Genomic DNA, 25,171 nt, shown 5'->3' on the forward strand with positions numbered 1-25,171 from the left:
GATGAATGAAAGCAGGTTGACTAAGCAGATATACAAGGAGAGTGTGGAGGGAAAGGTCGGAGTGGGAAGACCTAGACGAACGTATCTTGATCAAATTAAGGACGTCCTGGTAAAGGGTCAGGTCAAAAGTACCCGAAACCGCCGAGCTTGTATGAAGAGAGTTATGAATGTGGACGAAGCGAAAGAAGTATGCAGAGATCGTGGCAAGTGGAAAGAGGTAGTCTCTGCCTACCCCTCCGGGAAAGAGGCGTGATTTTATGTATGTATGTATGTATGTATGTACTATGGTGTATTCTAAACTTTGTTATACACAAAGATATTGACTTAAAACCGAGAGGTCATTATATAAAAAGAAAATGTATCATGAAAATCTAAGTCAGATCTTACTTTAAGCTGCACATTATATGTTTTATATACAATTAACTCATAAATTTTATGCAGTTATCTTGATCTGACTTTTGAGTATATATAAAGTATGACTGTGTCGTTAAATGTACATAAAATTAAATTATAAAGTAAAGTGATTGCAAGTAAATATAAAAATATGGAATGTTAACATCTAAGTCATATCCCGTTAAAGTTACTTGTATTGTTTTTATCTGGTGTTATCTTATTGATAAGGGAAAGTGTACAAAAATTAACACTTGCATTTCATACTAGTCTTGATGGGGTCACTTATATTTTCAGCATTACGTAGTATTTAAACTCCTATGGGAATCATGAGTGTAAATAGTTTAAGATCATTGTTATTGCTTTCAACAAGGATACAAAAATTTTGAAATATGTTTATTTTTATACCCACGTTTTGAATGTTTACGAGAAGGATCTATTGAGTCGGGCTCGGGTAGTCATGTCTGTACTGTATGTTCTTTTATCTTTTATGTTGTAGATGAAAAACTTGCGATAAGTTTTGTTTTGAAGTGGTGTTATGTACCATAATTCAGTGTCTTCCAATAACACTGTTCTAAGAAGGATTTTTTCAATGTGAGAATATTTTTGTGATTGTATTTTCAGTCAGTTGTATTATTTTTAGTCATGTCATTGGTATGATGTTAATGAGAAGGACTTTGATTGTATCGAAATAGAGATCATGTAATAAATATTGACCATGGAATCTGTAATTTTATTTGTTTCACTTTATTGTGATATCAATGAAATAATAATTGTTTTTTTTTTGTTGAAACATTTTTGTAGCATGTTGAGTTGCAATCTCAGAAAATAAATACAGCAGAATTTTAGTTGTCCTGAGAAACGAAGCCATGGAACTTTTCCTGAGGTTGCAATAAAACTCAGCATCGAAGTAGGCATTGCTTCCATTTATTGCATCAATGACAAAAGAATCGGTGTTTTTTTTTGACTGAGTAATCATTGGATAGAGTACCTACTGTCAACCCCAGGTTGTCAACGACGCACAGAGGTGCAACATTCGTTTCCATGGTTACAGCGTCACAACATACTGACGTGTCTTTACATCTGTGTTTTAAGTGTGTCTTGTAAAGAATTAAACGAGTATATTAACCAAATTTCTTAATCAAAATGCTTAGTTCCCGATATTATAGCGCATCGCGAGTAGGCACTGATGCGAAACCTCGCACGGCGTTAGTGGTGGATGAGGAAGACGAGTTGTATAGTGGGTTCAATGAAGTGGCTCCCGCCCTGGACACACGCAACCTGCGGGAAGACCAGGCGTTTCAAGAGACCCTCAAAACTGCTGGATTTGGGAGGAAAGTCCCTAGTCGTATGGGCACTGTGGTACGTTACTTTTCTACTTATATCACGTATCATGTACAAGTTTGCTTGTACACGTCTCCAAGAAACCATTATCTATTGAGCCGGATACCTGAATTAAACAGATGCTTAAGGCGATGAAAATCAGCATATAAAAAATAATGAGTACCGAGATTTGGGTTTTACATGTTTTTACATGTAATCGGAATACTTATAGAAGTGGCAAGTAATGTGGCGGTCTAACTGTTGTTTGCGACAGCACAGCATTATCATTTTGTGTCCCAACTATGAGGTTTGTTTGGCAATTTAAGCATTGCAAAACGACAGTACATAATTCCTGTAATTGACAGTACAATAACAAGACAATATAAATTTCCTGAGTACCTTAATTTTCTGAATTCTATGGGTGATAACCCACAAAGTGAGACTAGATGTAAAAAGAAAGTAAATCTCAGTCAGAATGTTAAGGAGGATACCACACGTTCGCAGATGTTCCGAATGGGCACGGTGAGCGTGCGCGGCGGCAGATCGCGCGCGGGCACGGCGGCGGCGCGGCCCGTGACGGCGGTGCGCGCGGCCGGCTACTCCTCCGCCGCGCGCGACACGCCCAGTCGCGAGGACAAGAAGGAGGACAGGTAACTGTCCGATATTTGGCTTCTTCACACCGCTGAACGTCGCCTTGCAGACTTTAAAAGTCTGTTAATGGGCTCTATCTGCCCCGAAACATAAAGATCTACTTATATATTTTTTTTAGTGTAGAATCTACAAGTTGGTAAGTATGGCAGAATTTTTAGCATTATTTTTTATGGACAAAAAGTATATGCTGTCTGCCAGATTCCAAAAAGGTTCACCCTGGTGCCATGCTATGTGTTTGTATCTTGACTTGCCATTACTTCGGCGAATTAATTATGAAATAGTGTCGTTCTACAGAACAATTGCCTAAAGAAACGCAAAAATATCTGTTAGTTATGGGATTTACATATAAACTACATCTTTTCATTTTCCAGGATATCTGCATAGGGACCTATTTCATGGTATACCTATATTTGATAAAATATTCATCTCTTTTATAAATTTGCATATACAAAATGTAATGTTTACAATAAATTAGATTAACTTTGAAATGCGATTTATTTTTATTCTCTTTGATTGAAGTATTGAAGACAAGGTGAAACAAATGGAGGCGCGAATAATGGCCCTAGTAGAGGAATCCTGTATGTTGAGCGCAAGACTGGACCAAGACGACGACTCGTCCACGAAGAAAGAGCTTGATTTGGGACAGGTAAATATGAAAACTGGTGCTTCTTATATTGATTTGAATCTGGGTTTTAATGAAATCTTTTTTATTACGGGTAACTAGTTTTTTTTATGATAAACAGATTTTTCAAATTATATTTTAGCATTACCATCAAATTAACATTTGAAAAAACAGGATATCTTTAGTCTAACATTTTGCATTCATATTTTCTTTTTTTGTTGCAATTTGAAAAAATAAGGCACAGCCTTCATTAACGAAATAAGTTTACTCTTTTATATGATAGAAAGGTGCTTAGAATTTGATTAAACAAATTTTCGCTAATCTTGTACAGGCATTAGCGAAAGCTCAAGAGGCTTCGACGTTGGAACGCCAGCTGATCAGGATGCAGGAACAAGCGAACCTAGGAGATACACATAACTTAGATCTTACCTTTGCTGTGAGTAAATTTCATTGCTAAAAAATTATTTACTAGTTTCTTTTTATGTGAAAAAAGCGTTTTTGGCTATGGCTTTTATCTAAGTCTTTTTTGGGAATGTGCAGTTTAAAATTAGAAGCATATAAGTCTTTGTTTGGGGATGTGTAGATAAAAATTAAAAAGTAGAATATGACTGTTAGAAATATGTATTAAAATCACTGCACTCGAATGATCCAATACTGATTAAATAAAAATTTCATTAAAAAGAACAAAAATTAAGTTCCTCATCAAAAGGCAAACTCATAACTGGTTTATGTACCTACAATCGCAGACACACATGCCCTCTTGTCGCAGAAACGCAAACCAAAAACCATGGGGGAGTCTCGTTTCAGCACAGGCGACTGTGTGTGTGCTTCAATTTTCGTGTTTGTGTTATTAAGAATGTTTTAATTTTCGCAGGTACTGTGCAATTTGGCTGGACAGTACGCACTGAATGAAATGTACACAGAAGCACTTAACACATATCAGTTGCTAACGAGAAACAAATTATTTCCTCACGCCAATCGACTTAAGGTTGAAATTTTTATTTTTTGAGAATTTTTTACATATTAAATTTAACCTTATTGAATGCAAGTTTGAGGTATTTTTACTTTCCAGGTGAATATGGGAAACATTTATTTCAAAATGGGTGAACACCCAAAAGCATTGAAATTGTACAGAATGGCACTCGACCAAACTCCAACGGCTGAAAAAGATTTGAGGTTTGACACATATATAAGTTGATTCCTTACACGCACTACCCTTACGACTATTGTGTCGTAAGACTAGAAGATTACGTTTACCTGCATAGTTTGATAGGGCTGTCGCTGTTCCCTACTTCCTACTTAATATGATAATTGCTAGATAATGATGAATTAATGGAGAACGATTGAACTCACAATGAAATAAAATTTCAAATATAGTTTTAAGATTGCTAGCCCATCGTTTAGAAAGGTAAAAGAAGTTATGCCGTTACATTAATAATGAAAATGATTGTTGAAGGTGATTTTACCCACCTTTACTAAATTATAATTAAAGTAAAATCTAGGTATGCAAAGTTATTTGGGCCTAAAGCAAGTCGTAGTAGTAAACAATCATGAAGAAAAAGTACCTACTATAATGCTGATTTAATAAAACGTTTGTAGAATGAAGGTGATGCATAATATCGGCCTCCTTTTGGTGCGAATGGGTAAATTTCGAGACGCTGTCACAAATTTTCAACATATAATGCACGAACAAGGAGATTTCCAAACAGGTAGGTCAGAATATTTAAATGCACACAAAAATACCATAATTTTATCGTATTTCTCGAAAAGTACGAGTAATACTAAGGTATTATAAAATACGGAACATAAGACTATAGATAGAAGTGGTAATTGTTGGTGAATGTGATATCGAATTAATGGGTTTGATTGTGACAAAATTTTTCATTTAAATTCTGAGATTAATTTAGCTTAGCTTTACAGCTGCGCAGACAACTACGTGCAGTATAACCCGGCGGACCACGGACCTCTAAACACTTCTGTGGGGGGTGCAACCGGGGACACGCAGAGAAGAGAGAAACTACGTGCAGTTCTTGACGACGACATATCAATCCTTTAGCTTTTACTTGAAATGTAGGATTTCTATTGTCTACTTGAAATGTAGTTACTTTCACAATATGATCCATTGTAGGTCTTCATTTGGTATTATGTTCCGTGGCATTGAGCGACGCTGAGGGAGGAAAGGCAGCTTTCCACGCGATGTTGGACGTAGAGCCGCCCATTTATCACCAAGATATCACCATTGATGATGTAAGTAATTAATTATACAATTGAATTTACGTTCTAGTGTTATCAAAAGTGCGACCTGTTCCCATATTCAAATGTTCCTCTTGTAAGGATTAGGCCGGAGGCACATTGAAACTTCAACATTGTTCCATTAATAAAAGTGTATCCTATTTGTTTGCAAAATCCGATAAGTGCCAGATAATACCCAAAAACCAGTACGTACAGGTCAATAAGTTAGGAGAGGACAAGAATAAAATGCTGATTAAACGTGCGACGCAAATGACCCCGACCTTTTAGAGACATTAACCCAGACGCATGGCGAACACGCCGGCAGCGAGTGGCTTCGGATTACGAGGGAACACGCACGGACTACTTGTAGCACATTTTAATTGATTACTGAGAACTTATGTACTTTCAAACTGACGCAATTAATCAATCATCTTAATTAAAATCATTAATGTTTTCTAAAGATTTTTACTGCTTACGATGAAAAAATTTATACTTAAACTGGGGGTCTATTCAAGAATGTCGTCATGGCATATTATGTCTAATGATATCTCTTTTTATCTTTTTGGTTATCGCATTAATTCTTGCGTGTGCCTCTAATTACCCGCTTGTTGGTGTATTGACGACGTTGGGTTGGGTTAACTTGATTCTTAATGTAGAGAAAATTCGTAGAAGTTTGTCTTTACATAAACATCTCAAGCTGTGGGGTGAAGACTCCGCGCCTATAGGTGGTCACAGGAAGTTTAAGTTTTGCAGATAATATGGGTTGAGGCAGGTAATACTGTGTATGCACATAAAAGGAAATGAGTAATTATATAATCAGACGTACAAAAAAAAAGTAATTATAATTGATTAATCAATTATAATTATATTTTTTTTTGTTTTATCAGACACGTCATTTTGTTTACAAATATCTCACCATCTCGAATAAATATCGCCCATTGAATTTCTACCACAAAATATAATAGCATAGTTTCTGTTTCCGACATGATAAGTATGACAAGTTCTTAGGATTCTTATTCAGGCAACAGTGCTCTGTAACATTTTTTCCCGACACTATTTGAAAAATTTTAACTGTGTTGTGGAAAAAAAATTAACTTATTATCGAAGAATATTTCCTGCTATTTACTTCAAAGTTTTGTAATAAATGTACCTGAATACGAAATATAAAAGGGCTTTGCAAACAATTTGCAAAGTTTTCCTTTCAATCGGGGTATAGAGTACCTACCGATTACTGCCCCACTTCTTTTAAACTATTTTTATTTATAATTAACCCTCAGAAAAGAAACTTATGATTCGCAATGGAAATTTTCTTTGTTGTTTAAGGTAAACAATACTTGAAAAGATATTATTACTTAGTTCATATCACCTACTTATTGATAATTCCAGGATTCAATATGTATTTTGTTTATATTATATTATCTTGAATCACTTAGTAACAAAACACGTTACATCAGTAATCAGATATTGGACATAAGATAGCGTTCACCTTAATACAGATAAGTTTGATATCTTTATTTTACCCCCTGTCGGTGCCCTTATTACTAATCTATTTATTTCTTATCTATGTCTTGGCAAAGTTTCCTCTGATTCGGATTAGATTGATCAATAAAAATGGTACATTCATGTTGATGTTGTTAAGTGAAACTTACAAATAACTAAGCAAATATACAAGAACAAACGTACCATCGGGCACCTTACAATATTAAAATCATAAAATCGTCACCTCACATCTTAGTTTAAGGTGTGGACATCGTTTGAGAACGAACTCATATACCTATAACTAAAAATTTGAAATACTTATAAGAATGATACCCGAAACCGCCGAGCTTGCATGAAGAGAGTTATGAATGGGGATGACGCGAAGGAAGTGTGCAGAGATCGTGGCAAGTGGAAAGAGGCAGTCTCTGCCTACCCCTCCGGGAAAGAGGCGTGATTTTATATATGATACTCGTATTCTAGGAGAACGATGCTTACGAGTGTGTCCTTCGCGACGTTTTGCGAGGTGACCGTCTCTCGCGCTGGTCACGCCGCGCCGCTGCCGACGCTGAGCGCTGCTTGGCGCTGGCTGCGGCCGCGCTGGTACGGCCCGCCTCTCGAGACGACGATAGCGGGTCAGAACTGTTACATACATATAAAATACCAATTATTGTAGTAAGGCAACAATGCTGTTGGTTGTGTTCTTTGCGACATGTTGTGAAGTGATCATCTCTCTTGTAGGCTAGCTTCGACCGTGTCCATGGCGCACGCATGACATTTTCAATTGAGTTTACTCGCGGCTATATTATTTTATTTGGAAATATTTTAATAATTATCTCTATAACTAGTCCTACAAGGCAGGTGAAGGGAAGAGTCCTTCTATAATTTGATCTTAGAAAATGTTAGACAAAAAATATTTGGTCTCATTTTAGTTGTTCATAGAGGTTGTACCTTACAGCGGTATGTCGTGGTGCGTGGAGGCCCTCCGCGGCTACAGCGGCGGCGGCGCGGGCGCTCGCCTGGAGCTCGGCGGCGCGCTGGCGGCGCTGCGGGCCGGGCGCGCGGCTGCGGCCACTCGCGCCGGGGACAAAGCCCTAACGAGACTGAAAGCGGTGGCCAGAGCACATCCTAGTGATAGGGTTCTGAGGGCCGAAGCTAATGCGGATGCAGCCTTTGTGGCTTATGCGGTAAGTTGTTAATGCTATTTGAATGGTCGTGACTCGTTTCGAAAACAGCGCGTACGGCATTTGTGGCATGCAGTAAGCTATGTGCGGTTCGGATAAGGTACTAAGATACCGAAAGCGATAGCCAAATCGGTAAGGTTCTGAGAGCAAACGCTCTAAATATCAATTATAGAGTAATGATAAAATTTGTTCACAATTTAATACTACCTTAATAAAACCTGACCGGCAGAGAAGAATCTAAATTTTATTGTATGTGAAGTATACTTTAATAGTGTGTATTGCGCTAGTTGGGCAAGTACCCCGAAGCGCGTGCTCTCAGCGAGTCGGCGTCGCGCGACGACCCGTACGGGTGCGCGGCGCGCGTGTGCGCGGCGCTGGCGGCGGCGCGCGAGGCGGGCGGGGAGGGCGCGTGGGCGCTCGCCGCGCAGCAGTTGGCGGCCGCCGCGCATCTCGATCCCGCCGATCTTATTGCTATGCATGATTTGGGTAAATATCAATATGATTAAGTTTTCAATGTAGCATACGCATATAAAGGGCGCTTAGGTTTCGTTGTAAAAACTCAGTATGATTAAGACATTATGCCATAGTGTGTATTTATAGCATAAGTAAAACTTTACATGGACTAACTTAAGTAGAACATTACCTAAACAGCACTAGCGTTAGAGAAGAGTGGTATCGAAGAGAACGCTATATCGGCGCAAGCGCGGTGGTCGCGCATGCGCAGCGCGGGCGGCGCGGGCGCGTGCACGCGCGCGCTGGCGGCCGCCGCGCTCGCGCGCCTCGCCAGGAGCCGCGCCGCTGATCCCGCCGCCGCCGAACACTGGTATACGTTACTGTATTTATTTTAGTTTAAGTTTAATGTTAATAAGTATACTCATCAAAACACAACCACAGAGTTTCCGCGACTTCGCCAGCGTAAAACGAAAAATTCCTTCAATTCCCGTTCTTGCGGGATTCTTATAATGCCGGTAAATCCTCTGTTAGTGCACCCCTAGTTCACAAGAGTTACTTGCTGAATATAAAATCTCTAGACCCAGCGGTTTGGGCTTTACGTTGAAATGTCGGTCTATCCCCTTTTATAAATTTAGATAGATTTCAAGACTTCATCACAAGAGTTCCTTTTTATTTCACTAGCGAAGGCATTCGATGAACGCATTCTCCACTTTTTTCTCACTCCGCGGTAGGTTAATAAACGCGGCGTTCACATTGTGCTATTAACGCATAATATACGTTCATCAAACGCATAAGTACGCTGGACAGACGCTAGAATGAAACCGCTCTTAAACATAAATCACCTCAGAAGGTCGTCAGTAAGGCATCAACAACTGAAATTTGTCCTATTTGTTCTGCCACCAACAATAGGGATTACAGTACTACCACTTTAATAAGTTACACCAATGTACCTGCGCAGAAATCAATTTTTGTCATGGCGCGAAAATATCTGCGCCAATCTATTGGCTAATTGCGTACGCGCCATGTCTGGAGTTCGCAGGAGCGCCACGCCGTCGCGGCGTTGCGGTAGTCGGCAATGAGCGAGATACACGACTCCTGCTGTTTTGGATTTTATATAATTCGGCGGTCGGTTGTACTATTCTGCGCCGTCGAACAATGCCGATGTAACTTACAAAAGTGGTAGTCCTGTACATTCTCAGTACAAGTAACTTCAAACATTGCGTTTTCAGTTGCATCCTCAGACTTGACAGATCTGTCGAGGCCTGTAGTTATGGTATTTTCTTAACGGCAGGTATAGCATGGTTGGCGGATGGGACGCGGGCGTGACATGCGCATTGGCACAGCTGCATAGCGAAGTGGGGGACACTAACACCGCCAGACATCACTACCAAGACGTAATATATAATTTTTTAACTGGAATTCTTTTTTTCAAAAATTTCGTGATATTTTTAAGCAGTCTCTTCTTATATTTATTTACATTTAAGTACGTTTAAGTACATTTTCTCCCTTATATTTACTTTTCCTTTAAAAGTCCCTTTCAACCAAGAATAAAGCTTTCGTCTTAAGTCACCAACTGACACCGTTCTTATCGCACGAAAATATATCGCTATTTCGCATTTGATTTGACAAGAAACGGAACAGAACAGTTCTTCGCGCGATAAAAACCGCGTCGCGCGTGTCATACTCATGGGCAGGAATCCCTTACTTGTTTAGAATGAAATGTATATTTATGGAACTTTATTACTAACTTTGCTGAATGTCGCCATACCGTTTTCTCGAGACTATTTGCTTTGTCTACCCCGTGAGGGATAAAGACGTTATATATATTTATGTACTTACGTATATTCCTATTACTTAATGTGTAATATTGTAGGTGGAGGCGGTGTGGCCTTGCGAGCTGTCTGCGCTGGAGTGGCTCGCGAGCGAGGCGGCGCCCGACGCCGCGCTCGGCTACTACCGCCGAGCCGCCAGGTTACAGCCTAACAACGTGAGTTGGATCTTCCTTCTCTCTCTTGCCTTCTCTTTCTCTCTCTCACACACATTCTTATATTTTTGTCTCCCCGGTTTCATGTAGGATTCGCTTTCAGACATTCAACGTAATGTTCATATAGCATCATACGGTTTTAACGATATAGAGCACTTTATTTAGGAAAACCAACAGCAATACAGCATTTTCCTTGTATTGTTAGTCGCGATTACATCGTCACCTATTTGGAGAGGACCCCGGTGTGCCTCTTTTGACCACGATCCTTAGTCAGTATTTTACACGAAGCAACTTCCGTCTAACCCTCGTACCCAACCCATATTGGATTACGGTAAAAGCTGAACTAAATAATATGCAGCTTCTTATGACATCCATGGGAAAGATATGTAATGTGCCGGGAACCGCACCGATACAGATCAACAGGAGTCACTACACTATACTGTCGACTTGCTTTGTCTCCGATATATTTTTTCTTCCCTCTGTATCATTTTCGATAGGAACTTGGAGTTGAGCTGAGTTGATGGTTATTGTGTTTGTCTGCAGCCTCGATGGGGCTTACTGATGGGTAGCTGCCTGCGCGCCAGCGGCCGCTACCAAGAGGCGCTTGCTCTCTACAAGAAGATGAACGCGAGGTTTCCCGACAACGTTCAATGTCAGTCCAATTTCATTCTGCTCAACTACATAAATACATAAAGTCACGTCTTTATCTGAGTTAGGCGTAGACTAAATCACTTCTTGTTATACTTACAAATTGTTACTTTATGCTTATCATTCTCTATATTTATCTCATCGATGGGTGCTCTCTGTAGAACACTAGGCAATCAATCTTTTAAACTTCTTCTTTTTAGCGTGTCGACAATCCTTCCAACTATAATCATCCAAACAGTAATGCAAGGAGTATACTGCAACGTTCTGATTCAGGTTTAAAGTTGATCGTGAAGCTGTGCGGCGACCAAGGCCTCTCGGAGACGAGCGCGTGGACGCGCGAGCTGCAGCGCGCGCAGGGGAGGCTCAAGCAGCAGGAGCGCGGTGCGTATTCATACTTCCTATATCCCCGGCGGGGTAGACAGAGCCAACAGTCTTGTAAAGGCCGTTTTTTATTTTATTAAAAATGTTAAAGTGTATTTGTTTGTCCGACTTTTACAAAATTGTCCAAATCACTGAAATGATGCCGATGCCCATGAAATTTTGCATATATTTAGTATGGAGTGCGGAGAAGGCAAAAGGGGAGGAATAATGTACCTACATACTCGTATCAAGAGCGGCAAGTAAGTAAAACTATGCATTGCATGTTTACAGATGAGGTATAGGGATGGACGAGTATGACTAGCTTGTGGTTAATATCACTGACCACCTTTTTTTTGCTTTGAATTAAATGCCATGAATTTACAATTATGCTGCGTGGATTCCGGCACCAATAAAAAAAAGAATAGAGCCACTCCATCTCGTTCCCATGGATGAAGTAAAAGGCGACTGAGGGATATGATTATACACTTAGGATTCTTCTTTTAGGCGATGGGCTAGCAACCTGTCAATATTTGAATCTCAATTCTGTCATAAAGCTAAACAGCTGAACGTGGCCTATTAGTCTTTTTAAGTCTGTTGGCTCTGTAGACAGAGATATAATCACGTCTATACCCCTTGCGGGGTAAACCCCGCAAGGCATATAGACGTGATCACATGTACATATATATAATTAAAAGTACATTCTATTTTTATATATCAGGAATAATGACACGAAGTATTCTTCGTTTTAAGCTATCGTCTTCTTTCGTTATGTTAGAGACTCTGTAGTTAAAATATTTATAACTTCTAAAACACTTCCTTCGGGTTTGAATCCTATGGGACACATAGGATTCAAACCCTTTCTAAGGCAAACGTCTAGACCACAGCCCCGAAAGCAGTTGCGAATATATTAGTAATAAATGTGTTATTGTTTATTATTTAGCAGTATCTGTGACGTCGGCCGGCAGCGGTTCATCTGGAGCAAGCCAGTCGCCTATCGACCAGATTAGAGGTAAGAAAACATTATATACGTCATTTAATAGATATTACAATAATAAACAACAAATATGTACCTCGATGGACGTTTGTTCATTTCCCTTCTACATTCTTCGACAGCACAGTTCGACAGATAAAGGAATGTATGCATTGATATAAATTGTTTTTGTTTTGAACTTCATTTATTTCTGAAAGATCTTATTTTTGTTTTTTTAATATTTGCTTAATAAAGACGAACTAAAAATGAATCAAAGAAGAAACAATAAATTATCGCTATGAATTATCATTTAAAGATAAGAATATAGATATCTTTGAAATAAATAATGCAATAAATCTTTATTGCAATGTAAAATTTAAACGCGAACCAAGCAAGGGTGCTTATTTTGTTAAATCAGAGCTATAATTTATCAATGCTATTAATTATTTGTTAGATAACGCGCTATAAATTGTGTAGGTAGAGGATTATGACGCAACATCCAGTAAACAACACTCATAAACTGTTCATGATGCGTCGATTTTACGTCATGCATCGCCCTCTTTAGACTTGATGTACAACGATGCCCTATTAATTTTATTGTGATGGATGTAATTTTCTTATCAATATTATTTGTATGAGATTCTGATTTTATCGTCCTAATAAAGCAATAAAGATGTTTATTAAGAAATATACCAAGTCAATGAAGACAACGTCAGAATGCGTAAATATGTGATTAAGGTAATTTAAACTGTTCTTTGGCGGAGAGAGGATTAAGACATTTGATCTCTCTCGAGACTCTGAAATATTCAAATCAAGCATTAAAATAAATAGTCCTAGATGATTTTGATACATTATTATTGTTACAGCTGGTTCCAGAGGCGGCAGTGGTCGTGTTGATAGTGCGTTAACTCGAGTCACCACGTAAGTTTCTTCAAAACAAATTTTATTTTATATCTATTATATTTAGGTTATTTACCTTTTTCACATATATACTATCACGTCTTTATCCCTTACGGGGTCGACAACGCCTAACAGTGACAGGTTGCTAGTCCATCGTCAAAAATCAGAATCCTTTATCGCATTTATTATTGTCACTGAAATCTCCAGGTTTACCAGCGTTACAACTGAGGTTGCAATTAGGAACATTTTCATAAGAGTTAGTAATCGACACAATAACCGTATTTCCCGACGATATGCTTAACCACGTGACATGTAACATAGTCGCAGAACGCGCCAAAGACCCACGACAGCCGGGTTAATTAGAGTACGCATTAGTATTTGAATACATAATTTCTCCGCACCAGACCATTTCACATGTTAGACTGAGAGGTCAACCTTTGAAATACCTACTTTTTCGTATAATTTCGTCCACTGTTTTCTTTTGATATCCATTGTTGGATGCCAGTCAACCGTATTAATTATGTAATTATGACGCAATGTCTTTACAGATTTGCTTAGAGGTCATTAGGGTCTCTCCGCTTGCTACATTTACGTATCTCTGCGTGCATTCTCTCAACACCTCTTTTGAGCCTTAATATGTAGTTGTTCGTAAATTGAAAACAGGGACTTGAATCAGCTTGATCTCAAATTGATTTTAGTCCTGGATGACACGAGATATATTTCTTAATTTTATAAAAAAAACTTGTCTTTTAGTTGTTAAAACTATAATATTAAACTGTACAGTTTGATAATTTAAAGACCAGTACTAATAATGTTTTAAAATAAAGGATTAATAATCCAATAATTTTACAAGTAAAAAACTGGTATATTTAATTATCCATATAATGATCAGCTCACTTCTGTTATATCCTGTGCAGATACACTAACGATGCTGTGATCCAAGACAGCATACAACAAGCATCCCGCTCAGTTGAACGCTCGTCAGGCAGGAAGAAAAATATCGACGAATTCGATGAAGAATTACCTCTACCGCCCGAATAGTGAACTGTTAGATTATCATTTGTAAGTGTTTTTTTTAATGATTTTATTCCATATGGATTCCTGCAGAGAAGAATATTAATATATCTTATCGTTCTGTGGATATCGTATATCTACGAGTATTTGTTGCGTCATACCATAGCGTTTCTCAGTCCTTTTACAAAATAATGGTGTTATTCTACTCTCCCGGAGTAATCAGAATTTGCCAAAAAACATGTACCTAAAGTACGCGCTAAAATCATAAAAAAAGGATGCAGTCGATTTCCCATATATTGTCAGAAAGCAAACGCACACGTGGGGGCACACGCCACGCGGAAAGCGTTGAAAACAAGAATGGAACGCTTTCCGCCATTCAGACCCACCTCTATTTCGTCCACTGCGCAGTGTCATGATACGTGGCGTGTACTTTTGTAATTGATTCCATCGTTTCTATAACTGTATTTAGCTATATTGTTAATTTGGTGGAAATTATGACTTCAAGGTTCTTTAGGTAGGGATAACTAAGTACACCTTAAAAAATTTACTTCTTTATTCACATGTATTAATACAACGCTGAGATTGTATTGCTTACAGATTCTTAGACTAGAACAACAACGTCTTGTTTTATATTTTCTCCTTTGCTACTTCATAATTTCAATTTGTTTATTGCCTTTAAGCATTTATGTATGCTTTGTACGTTTCTAGCCGTACTACATTCAAGTAAAATTTTATTAATTATGGCCTAGTTTGAAGGCCCCTGATTCACTGGAACACTAAAAACCAAAAAATACAGTCACACTCATAATTATAGTCTATCTCATAATTTCAGGTACGCCGCGTTCTCTTAGTAGAATAGGGGTCAAACTGTATTTCAGCTTGCATTAGGAGTTCACGTCATATAATTTAAATATCACATCAATATAAATGTAAAAATAAATAACGGTTTAACATCATTTTCATTTTTTTCAAGGGGCCAGGGCGTGTAGCCGTAGAAATTTCGCGTTAAAAATAATACTGAGTATCATCCTGTAAGGTAAGCATTAAGTCTCGACTTACAACAAAACAATCCCAACAAGATAGATTTAAAATAAATATTATTTACTACCATTGAGACTAATTTTTAAAAGGTTTTCTCCGGTTTCATATTTACGTAGCTACACTCCATAATTATAAAACATAATATCGATACAGTAGTAAATGTACTTTTTTACTGTCTGTATGTTCCCACTGGATAAGGACTATACTCTAATTTGTAATATTTGAAGTTATTCCACATTATCTTCTCAGATAGAATGGCCCGTAACATCTCTCCCCGATTAGAGACAGTTTGTTTCATTATAGTTCAGATATATTCAGATATTTACATATAATTACACATATTTAACACTCATTCCATAAATGCAAATTATTATAATTTATTAAATGATCATGATCCATTATAATCTATGAATTACTTATATAAGTTATCCTTCTTATTTAATTAGCCTCGCCGTATCTAGATACCAATACACACCAATACAAGTGTGGTTTACCAATAGATAGATTGCAGGACATAATTAAAACATTAAAAATATATTCTAATCAACTGTAAATTTCCAAAATGAAATGCGATTGACCGTCACTAAATAAATTAACAAGTGCCAAATCTGAATATCTGTCGCCCTTGAGCTGAATACAAATAAGGGACATATAATTACAATGCATAGGTATACTACGCCGCACTTTCAGTGGTCATTCACATCGCGTTAATAAATTTAATCGTACGAAGTGGACCTCGTATGTCAATGACTTACAAAATATACCTATTCAATATTAACCTGTTAATTTTAAAATTTATAAAATGCATGTTTGTGGTGTAAAAATGCCAAATAGTCTAGCGACATAGACAGGAATTCTGTAGAACTGCTCTTATTTAAATATTCTTAGAGATAATAAATTAAACATTTACAAAATGATATCGTAATGGCACCACGATAACGGTGAAAAAAGCGACATGTCATACATAATAATGCGCAGTATTTTAAATTCGTAAACATCGTTGGCCCCATCGCTCGGTATAACCTTAACTTATCCTTATCAGTTGTATTATTTAATGTTCAAACAAAACTTTCGGCGATAGAAAGTCACGTAATGCAAACATAATATTGCGTAATTATCGTCCACGTGTAATAAAAAATAATCACTATGAAGTCTTTCACTAATAAAAGTGATCGTGATCATGCGCGTAGGCGCATGCGAGTGCGGCTCACAGTATGACACGGGCGTAAGGGTGCTCTATATGGCCGTATTGTATGGCGAGCAACGTGTCTTTGATCCGCTGGAACACTGGCTGCGGCTGCTTCATGGTGGGGATGTGTATGTGGGTGTCGAGGAATCCAATCCTACTGATTGGGCTTATTACTACAGCTGTTCCCGCGCCGAACATTTCCAGCAACTGGAACAAAACAAAATACAGTTTCACTCTGCAAGTTAATAATGTAAAATATGATTAATAGTAGACTGATGCTTAAAGGTCAACAACTAAGGATAGCAAGCGCATTCTCTATTGCATTAACAAGAATTAAAATTCGGTAATATATCAGAAAGTAATCAATGACTAGAAAGTATGAGAGCTGCCGAAATCCTCATGTCAATCAATTAACTTCTCTGTGCTTTTAAAGATTAGAAGATTAGAATAGATTTGGCTACTTACTCGTCCTTTTTTATTCAGTTCTATTATTCGTTCCATGGTGAGCACCTCTTCCTTGACGGTAAGATCCTCCCACTGGCTGGCCAGCTCCAGGATCGAGCGCCGCGTCACGCCCGGCAGGATCAGACCGTTCAGCGGCGGCGTGCACAACTGCTTATCTGACAAATTATAATTATGTTAGTATACTTTCGTGCTGGTCTGTTAGCAAAGAATACACTAAGTGTATGTCTGCTTATCTTTCTGCGTATTGTAAATGTTATTTAAGATTACTGTATCCTTGAATTTCAATTCTATCATAAAATTACATCTAGCTGGAGTTTTGTGACATATTAGCTCTCTGTGCCGTGTGGTTCCCGGCACCAATACAAAAAAGAATGGGACCACTCCATCTCTTTCCTATGGATGTCGTAAAAGGCGACTAAGGGATAGGCTTACATACTTGAGATTCTTTTTTAGGCGATGGGCTAGCAACCTGTCACTATTTGAATCTCAATTCTATCTTAAAGCCAAATAGCTGAACGTGGCCTATCAGTCTTTACAAGACTGTTGGCTCTGTCTAACCCGCAAGGGATATAGACGTGATTATATGTATGTATGTATGTTGCTCTGTGTTTGTATATAAAAACGTCTGTGTGGAAATAAAACTAAGTATTTTTTTTCCGCGCAGACGTTTACCTATTCACATCCACACACTAACAATGAAGTACTTGTGGGCATGAAACCCAAAAACATTGCCAGCAGTAATTTGTAATGTTGAAATACCATGAGACAATCAATTATTTACACAGAGCTTAAGAAGGATCTAAGAAATGGAAAGATCATCGCTACACTTCGATCAACGTACGTCAATGTCGCTACATTCAATTAAGTCGATACTCCATGATGGCGATTGATAGTGTAGTAATTACAATAAACTAAAATATGGTTAAACGACTAACATTGAAAATAAATTGAAAATAATAACAATTATGTTTTCTTGTTCCAAAGGCGTTATAATTTTGTAACGCCCACTGATGTGAGTGACCCTGTTGTTGCTTCAGATACATACGAGAATTTACCAGCCCGGGGTCAGACGTTGGCGATAACACGCCAGTATCGTGCCTTACACGGATATCTAGTTATGGAATGCATGATCCCAACGTACTAATTAAAACATCTTGCTTCTTATCATGGCATGATTTATAAAGCTCTGACGACAATTGGATAAAAGCTGAGCTGTGATTTGATAAAGTGCGAAATCCCAGTTTTTTTATCGGTGCTATTAATTTTACTTTTCACGGTTAGTAATAAAAACATACAATTAGGTAGAATTTATTTAAAATTTGGTAAATATTATGATATTCCTTATGAAATGTGTACTTGACCATGTGTATGAATATCATCAATATTCATAATATTTTCTTCTAGTTAATAAACAATATTATGAACATAATTTACCTCCTTGTTCGTTAACGTATACTGCGAATATGTTCATAGCGCCGACTTCAGTGAGTTCGTGGTTTGGCCCGAACAGCCACAATACTTGGTGGTGACCTAATTTTGCCGCTCTTGCCGTGGCCTCTGTAAATAAGTATAACCAGAAAAATTACTCGCAAATTTAATTGTTATATCGCTAAAACTTTGGCAAACAAGGTTCTTATCGTAACAATTAATAGATAACAGATAATTCACGAGATTTAGGCGCTTAAATTCGGTGATTTTATACGTTTACTAAAATACAAAAAATGTATGTACCTAAGTACATCAATTTTCCATATTGCTCTTTACTCTCTTTAATATTTTCACCGAAATATTACCAAAAACTATAAATTTTCATTAGTTCTTGAGTATATTATGGAAATACTAGCTTTTACCCGCAAATTTAGAGGCTATAGTTATTACCAGAATGAAAATATCCTTCTTCAGACTCTTTATTATATTTACGCAAAATTTCAAGAATATTGTTTTGGCATATTGACGCATATAGTGGTAACAACCGAACTTACTTTCAATAAAATATAACATTAGTTGGCGTAAATACTAACCTATAGTTGGTCCGTAGTTAGAGCCTACTTTCCTATTGCCGACTCCTCCCGGAAAAGCGCGCACGACGTTAGGGTCTGCGAATATTGACACCGCGCCATCCTGACTGGCTTTGTAGTACGCGCTCACTGGACTCAGGATTACAAAGAGTAATGCACTCTCTGGTGCCATAATACCGAAGGTCGCCTGTTGGAAAATTTAAAGTTAATCATTCAGCATCATTCGTTGTGCGCTACTACCATGCCTCTTGGTCTCATCGTCATCAACTTGACCCCGGTTACGTATTTTTTGGTAGGAGCCGGGAGTTCATTTAAGACCGTGATACAGTGACGATCAACTCCAGTCCCCTAAATGTTAAAAATGGGCATTAAGGTTTTTTATGGGGAGAAGATTTCTAGAATAGGAACTTGAATTGCAATAATAAAAGCTCGCACGATGATAAAAAAAAACAATAATTAACATACGCATGGCGTGACCTGATATCTTAAAATTTTAGAGATAAACCGCAAACAATATGTGCCATTTGTTATCGCAATTGATATGCTAAGTGTTTAATTATGTTCATAAAAGTAAGTCAATGAGAGCATATGCATATACATACATACATACATAAAATCACGCCTCTTTCCCGGAGGGGTAGGCCGAGACTACTTCTTTGCATATATGTACTTACCAGTAATTTTATTGTAATAGTGTCATAACAAAAAAAAAACATCATTTCGAAAAGCATAAAATATGAAACTATAGTGCTTCGAGATGTTATTAAAAATGGGGAACAAAATAATGAAATATAAATATTTATATTGCTCATTCCGTATCCAAGACAAAATTTTAATGGGATTTTTTTTTTGTCAGATAGATTCTTCTGTCGCAAAATTTACTTTTGCTGGGTTTTACGTTCTTTGATGCTTAAGCAAAATAAATCTAATGTGCTTTAAAAGTGTCGTAAAGAGACAGATATATTTAAGGACTAAATATAACAATATAATAAAACTGTTTTACCGTATAGAATGCATATTAAGATAGTGTACCTCAGTTCCTATTAATGTAGGTCGTATATACAGCGTGGAAGTTTCCGAGTGCGGAACCCACTCTTGGTCTATCTGTATGAGCCTCGATATACATTTGACTAATTCTTCTCCGTCGAACATGGGCAGGCCTGACCTCTGTGCCGCTAAATTCATTCTATCCATATTGCAGTCTGGTCGAAACAATCTTATTTTATCATCAGCCCCTCTGTACGCTTTCATGCCTTCAAACAACTGGAATAAATGACAAACAAGTTAGATAGGTAACGTCATTCAGTATTTCCCTGCATTAAAAACATGTTGATAGAAAGACTCGAAGGAAAAGATAAAATTTGTTTACAATATAATGTTATCATGTCTTTGAGTGCCTACGATGTTCGCATCAACAAGTTTATTAAGGAACGGTAGAAATATAGACTGCGCACATAAACACGACTATTTGTTTATATTTATTAATTGTGCAAGTGCCCTTGCTGTTTTGTGGATGAAATTTACATAGCAACGGAGGGGTTGGCCTTAAATGTCTACTTTTATATCTTAAAAGTTAAATAATTATGGTACCTGTATCGCATAGTGAAGCGCTTTCGCTGCGGGGTGTAAAGATAAATTCTCAAAAGGCGTTATTTCAGGTTTCTGCCAGCCTCCGAGCTCTTTGTGGTACTGGATCCTGAGCATGTGGTCGGTGAAGTACTTCCCGAAGCCGAGGTCGCTCGCTTCTGGCTTGGGCTGCAGCTGGTACGGCGCTGCTAGCCTCACACTCAAGTCGTCATACTGTAACATATAATTCGGATACAGCTAAATGCAGTGACAGATATTTGAAACATGGATTAACGTATTTTAAAATTAATTTATGGACACAAGAATAAAATTCAAAATGAAATAATACCTATATGTCATAATAATATGATTTTCTATTTACCATTCTTTAATTAAGAAATGTAGATATTTCAAGGTTGCACTCCTATTTAAGTAAATACCTAAAAAAATTAAATTTAGGTGATTTAAGAGTAAAGGCCACTAAGTTTATACATAGTTTCAATTTATATGGAGGGAGTATAGTATACCTATTATAGGTACATAGTATTTAACCACGTTGTATCAGGAATGACTACAGGGAGTGACGCAAGTCACGTGTCATTCAGCGTGGTCATTCATACATACGTTTGAGATATCAATACATGTGCTGATATAATCTAGCATGCTAAAGAAGCTAAGTTAAATATAGTTTGATATCGCAGCATACGCATGTTTTATGTTCAGCACAAAGTTCTATAGTCAATTTCTGTAAATAGGACGTTGATAATTAAGAGTTAATGATCAAATATCTGGTTTGTTTATTGATTAAGAATAACAAAGAGCTATAATTCGAGTACCTATATAAGTACTGATGAACATGTTAAATAATATTTAAGTATATGGGGAAATGAATAGTGAATAGTCTGAAAAGGTGAACAAAGAAAAAAGTATTTTTCCATTAATTAAAAAAGCAATTGTTCATATATTGTAGCATTTATAAGTTCAAGGTATTTGAACAAATACTGTAAAATTTTATATATGTCACTCTTATAAGTTATGCGTAGTATGCAAGTAGTAGGTTGAACATCATAAATGCAGTTTTAATTTAATGACTTTAATTTGGAATCATTAACCGTACCAAGTATTTATTTAAGTACTTACTAAAACTATAACATAAATATCCTTTGTTTTAATTTGTGACTGTTTTACGATTCCAAATCTTATATATATAAAAGAAAGTCGTGTTAGTTACACCACTTATAACTCAAGAACGGCAGAACAGATTTGGCTGAAAAATGGTAGGGAGGTAGCTTAGAGCCAGGAGACGGACATAGGATACTTTTTATCCCTTTCGACAGCGTTCCCGTGTGACTTGACATGAAACGTCAGTCACTATAAAACGTGGTATAACAAAAAAGAATCAGACTTGGAATAAGAAAACGCAAATGACAGCTATGTATGTAATTGACGTAAATTCAAATAAATCCTACTAATATTATAGATGCGAAAGTTTGTGAGTATGTCAGTATGGATGTTTGTTACTCTTTCACGCAAAAACTACTGAACCGATTATGATGAAATTTGATATGTAGGTAGCTGAAGACCCAGAATAATATATAAGCTGCTTTTTATCCCGGAGTTCCCGCGGGATTGATAGGGTTTTCATGCGGACAAAGTCGCGGGCGGCCTCTAGTTTAAATATAAATATTCATACGAATATACTGTACCTAAATGAGTTTTGCAATTTTTCAAATTGGGTAAAAGTATTTTTATTTCCAATTGAAATGGCTCTCCAGTAGAATAGTCTTTGTTTTTTCCCTAAAAAATCCATCATTTATCTAAGAAATAGTTACATATAAATATATACCTAGTCCCGTCTATATCCCTTGCTGAGTAGACAGAGCAAACAGTCTTGAAAAAACTGAAAGGTTACGTTCAGCTGTATTGCTTTATGATGGAATTAAGATTCAAATAGTGACAGATTGGTAGGCCATCACCTACAAGGGAAAGGGAAGGGAAGGGAAACAATATTCCCCTTTTTTCACATTTTCCATTATTTCTTCGCTCCTAATAGTTGCAGTATGGTGTTATATACCCTAAAGCTTTCCTCAATAAATGGTCTATTCAACACAAAAATAATTTTTCGATTCGAACCAGTAGTTATTGAGATTAGCGCGTTCAAACAAACAAACAAACTCTTCAGCTTTTTAATATTAGTATAGATTTAGTAACATGGTTTTATTTCTTGTAATAAGAACTTTTGCCTAAGCTGGGACTTAGCTCCATTGGGAATTTTCAAGAAGAAAGTAGGTACTACTCTGTGCTCTGCGAATTTCATAAAAATCGTATTTTCTTTTCATAATGTGTTTAATAATCTCTGAATCACTATGTTAGTTTTAATTATCTAGTCACATTTTGGCTTACCAGATTGTTTGCAAAAACAAATAAGTATAGCATTTATCGCGTTACCTCCTCGTATATGTCAATGATAACGTAACTTTATGTTGTGAGTCGCTATGGCCACAAAACGACACTGTTAGAACTATTTCGGTGTTGGTAAAATTTTCAGCTCTTTTGATCTTTATGTAGGTTCAAATTACGCTTTCACAACTTTTGCGCAAAAACTACTAATGAAATTTTCATCTCAATTCCATCATTAGCCATACATCTAATCATGATATTTCAGTCTTAGCGCGATTGCCTAGATCTATCTACACCGTAAGGGATAAAAACGCGATTAAACTTAATTATCATAAAATATATTAATCTGAACAATGTATTCTCTCGTCCAACTTCTATTCTAAGTTTGGATATTTGTGAAGTTGTTGAAGAAAATGCTGCAGTGCAGTTTGTTACCGCTTCTTCTGCACTGACGCCTTGAAAGCGGCAGTAAACTTAGTTTTAAGTAATTTATTTGACGTCAACCAGTGTTGTGATACCAAAAGATTTGACAATTATTAAGTGATATGAAGAATTCTATGAATAAAAAAATTTAATTTGAATATGTAGGTATACCTAGGTAACTAACTCATGGCTCTACATTTACTTTAGCTTTGGCAAAGGGTTCACTTTCGTGTATATGTATGCCTTCCCCAAGTCTAATAAATGTTTGTGTTGAATAAAATCTTCATCAAAATTGGTTTCATATGTTTTTGGGTTAATTCGGTACATACAAACATCCAGTTTCTTTACTTAAATGGTATGGAATTATGTAAAATAGTTTAGATACTCTTTAAAGTTTTCTTTAAACCAAAGTTAATCAAATCGTTAAGAAACTGTTTTAGTTAATGAGTAGTATTGTTTTCAAGATATGAATGTATAAAGAGTGACGAGATTACCTTGAAGCTGTTTTCAGGTGTGGCGTGTGGGCGTGGTTGCGTGTCCGGCGCCGCCCCGGCCGCCACGTGCTCATTCTGCGCCTGCGCATCCTCCAACTCTTTGTACCGCAACGACGAGCTGCATCTCCGAACGGCTTGCAATTTGTGCTGATTCTCGAGAATCCATTTCACAAGAACTTGTACCTAGTACAGCATTATAGGTATAGTTTGATTATCTGCTCGTTGTATTGTGTACATTTTTCTAACCATTCGCATTAGGTAACGATTTGTATATTTTTAGGACTAACTAAATAATAAATATCTTTAAAAATATTATTTTTATAACATACACAATTTAATTTTTAAACAATAATAAATAATATCTATATACATATATATATTGTTTATACCTAAAACAAAACTCTTTATAAAATTGAAGGATATTGAAGACATAAACCATCAAAACATAAATATTTTAAACGATTTTTGGGTTTGAGTAAAAAGTATTATTCTAGGAAATTGACCCTTAATAAGCTTGACATTCGCATGGTTTTCGTTTAATTTTAAAACATTGAAAGTATTTTTTAACTTGATTGTAAAAACTAAAATGTTACATAGATATTGTTGTCTTTCATCATGCCCGAGGTAAAATTCTTTTATCTATGCAACCTCCCTGATGTCAGATTGCTTTCGCTTGACTCATGGACCTGAGCGAGCGAAGCAAATGAGCTACCAATAAACTTGGGGCAATAATACATTTTTTGTATGTTTGTTACACGTTACCGTTGGTTTGATTTTGATAAAATTTAAAATGTAACAAAATGGGATCTGACGATAGAATTTTAAATTCAAAATTAAAGAGATTACTACTTAATCGTAGTTGTTTCTTTCCGTTACAGTAGAAAATTTATTCTAAGTTAGGTAGACTTTAATACTTGATCTAAGGATAGTAATCCTTAATGTTAAACCATAATGGCGTGCACATCTCGGTTGAAGAATTTTATACCTACCTACTCGCATTGGACATAATGAAATGTTTTAAGTAACTATAAGTGACAGGTCAGTCATTCTCATTACATTAAATTGTATAGTAGAAATGTGTATGTATGTGTAAAGAACTTCTTTCTTTCTTGATTGAATGGTTTAAAAGAAATCGATTTATATAAACTACCTAACGCCGTAAATAATTACCTGGTTGCGTCGAATTGGCATTTTGTCACTATGAAATACAATCCACTATTTAACACAAAATAATATTTATTTTTTATATAAAATATGATCACTTTCAAAAATTTTACCAACTTGTTTTAAGTATTTAATTTATTCAAATGTACAAAACACTGTTGTTCATTCATAAGCTGCTAAGTCTTAACTGACTTCACTTAAAAT

General features: G+C 36.7%; 2 protein-coding genes and 1 long non-coding RNA gene across 5 annotated transcripts; 1 reads left to right on the forward strand and 2 right to left on the reverse strand.

Annotated features, from left to right (window-relative positions):
• The first annotated feature begins 1,536 nt into the window (after nt 1-1,536).
• LOC106131295 (intraflagellar transport protein 88 homolog) lies at nt 1,537-23,953 on the forward strand. 3 transcript variants are annotated; one of them, XM_060944712.1, is made up of 20 exons: nt 1,537-1,752; nt 2,218-2,363; nt 2,884-3,010; nt 3,318-3,422; nt 3,861-3,974; nt 4,059-4,162; nt 4,586-4,695; nt 5,115-5,233; nt 7,178-7,329; nt 7,653-7,881; nt 8,166-8,364; nt 8,530-8,701; nt 9,623-9,725; nt 10,205-10,318; nt 10,859-10,967; nt 11,237-11,344; nt 12,264-12,332; nt 13,160-13,214; nt 14,111-14,255; nt 23,821-23,953. In XM_060944712.1, the coding sequence occupies exons 1-19, from the start codon at nt 1,537-1,539 to the stop codon at nt 14,232-14,234; spliced, it is 2,475 nt and encodes an 824-aa protein (XP_060800695.1). In that variant the 3' UTR covers nt 14,235-14,255; nt 23,821-23,953. The 3 variants fall into 3 exon arrangements, with proteins under 3 accessions (XP_060800695.1, XP_060800696.1, XP_060800697.1); XM_060944713.1 differs by having other exon boundaries at nt 12,267-12,332; XM_060944714.1 differs by lacking the exon at nt 1,537-1,752 and having other exon boundaries at nt 2,253-2,500.
• On the reverse strand, nt 8,227-12,542 carry LOC132901845 (uncharacterized). The gene is made up of 3 exons (XR_009656919.1): nt 12,394-12,542; nt 8,522-8,698; nt 8,227-8,349 (listed from the first exon to the last, which is right to left on the reverse strand). It is a non-coding gene; the product is annotated as an uncharacterized LOC132901845 (long non-coding RNA).
• LOC106131296 (branched-chain-amino-acid aminotransferase, cytosolic) lies at nt 14,743-25,111 on the reverse strand. The gene is made up of 8 exons (XM_013330351.2): nt 24,974-25,111; nt 23,804-23,986; nt 20,511-20,720; nt 19,953-20,183; nt 18,924-19,107; nt 18,337-18,459; nt 16,903-17,057; nt 14,743-16,644 (listed from the first exon to the last, which is right to left on the reverse strand). Exons 1-8 carry the CDS (start codon nt 24,992-24,994, stop codon nt 16,456-16,458), a joined length of 1,296 nt encoding a protein of 431 aa, XP_013185805.1. The 5' UTR covers nt 24,995-25,111; the 3' UTR covers nt 14,743-16,455.
• Between the last annotated feature and the right edge of the window lie 60 nt (nt 25,112-25,171).

The sequence above is a fragment of the Amyelois transitella genome, chromosome 6 (genome assembly GCF_032362555.1).
Source record: "Amyelois transitella isolate CPQ chromosome 6, ilAmyTran1.1, whole genome shotgun sequence".
Classification (NCBI taxonomy): domain Eukaryota; kingdom Metazoa; phylum Arthropoda; class Insecta; order Lepidoptera; family Pyralidae; genus Amyelois; species Amyelois transitella.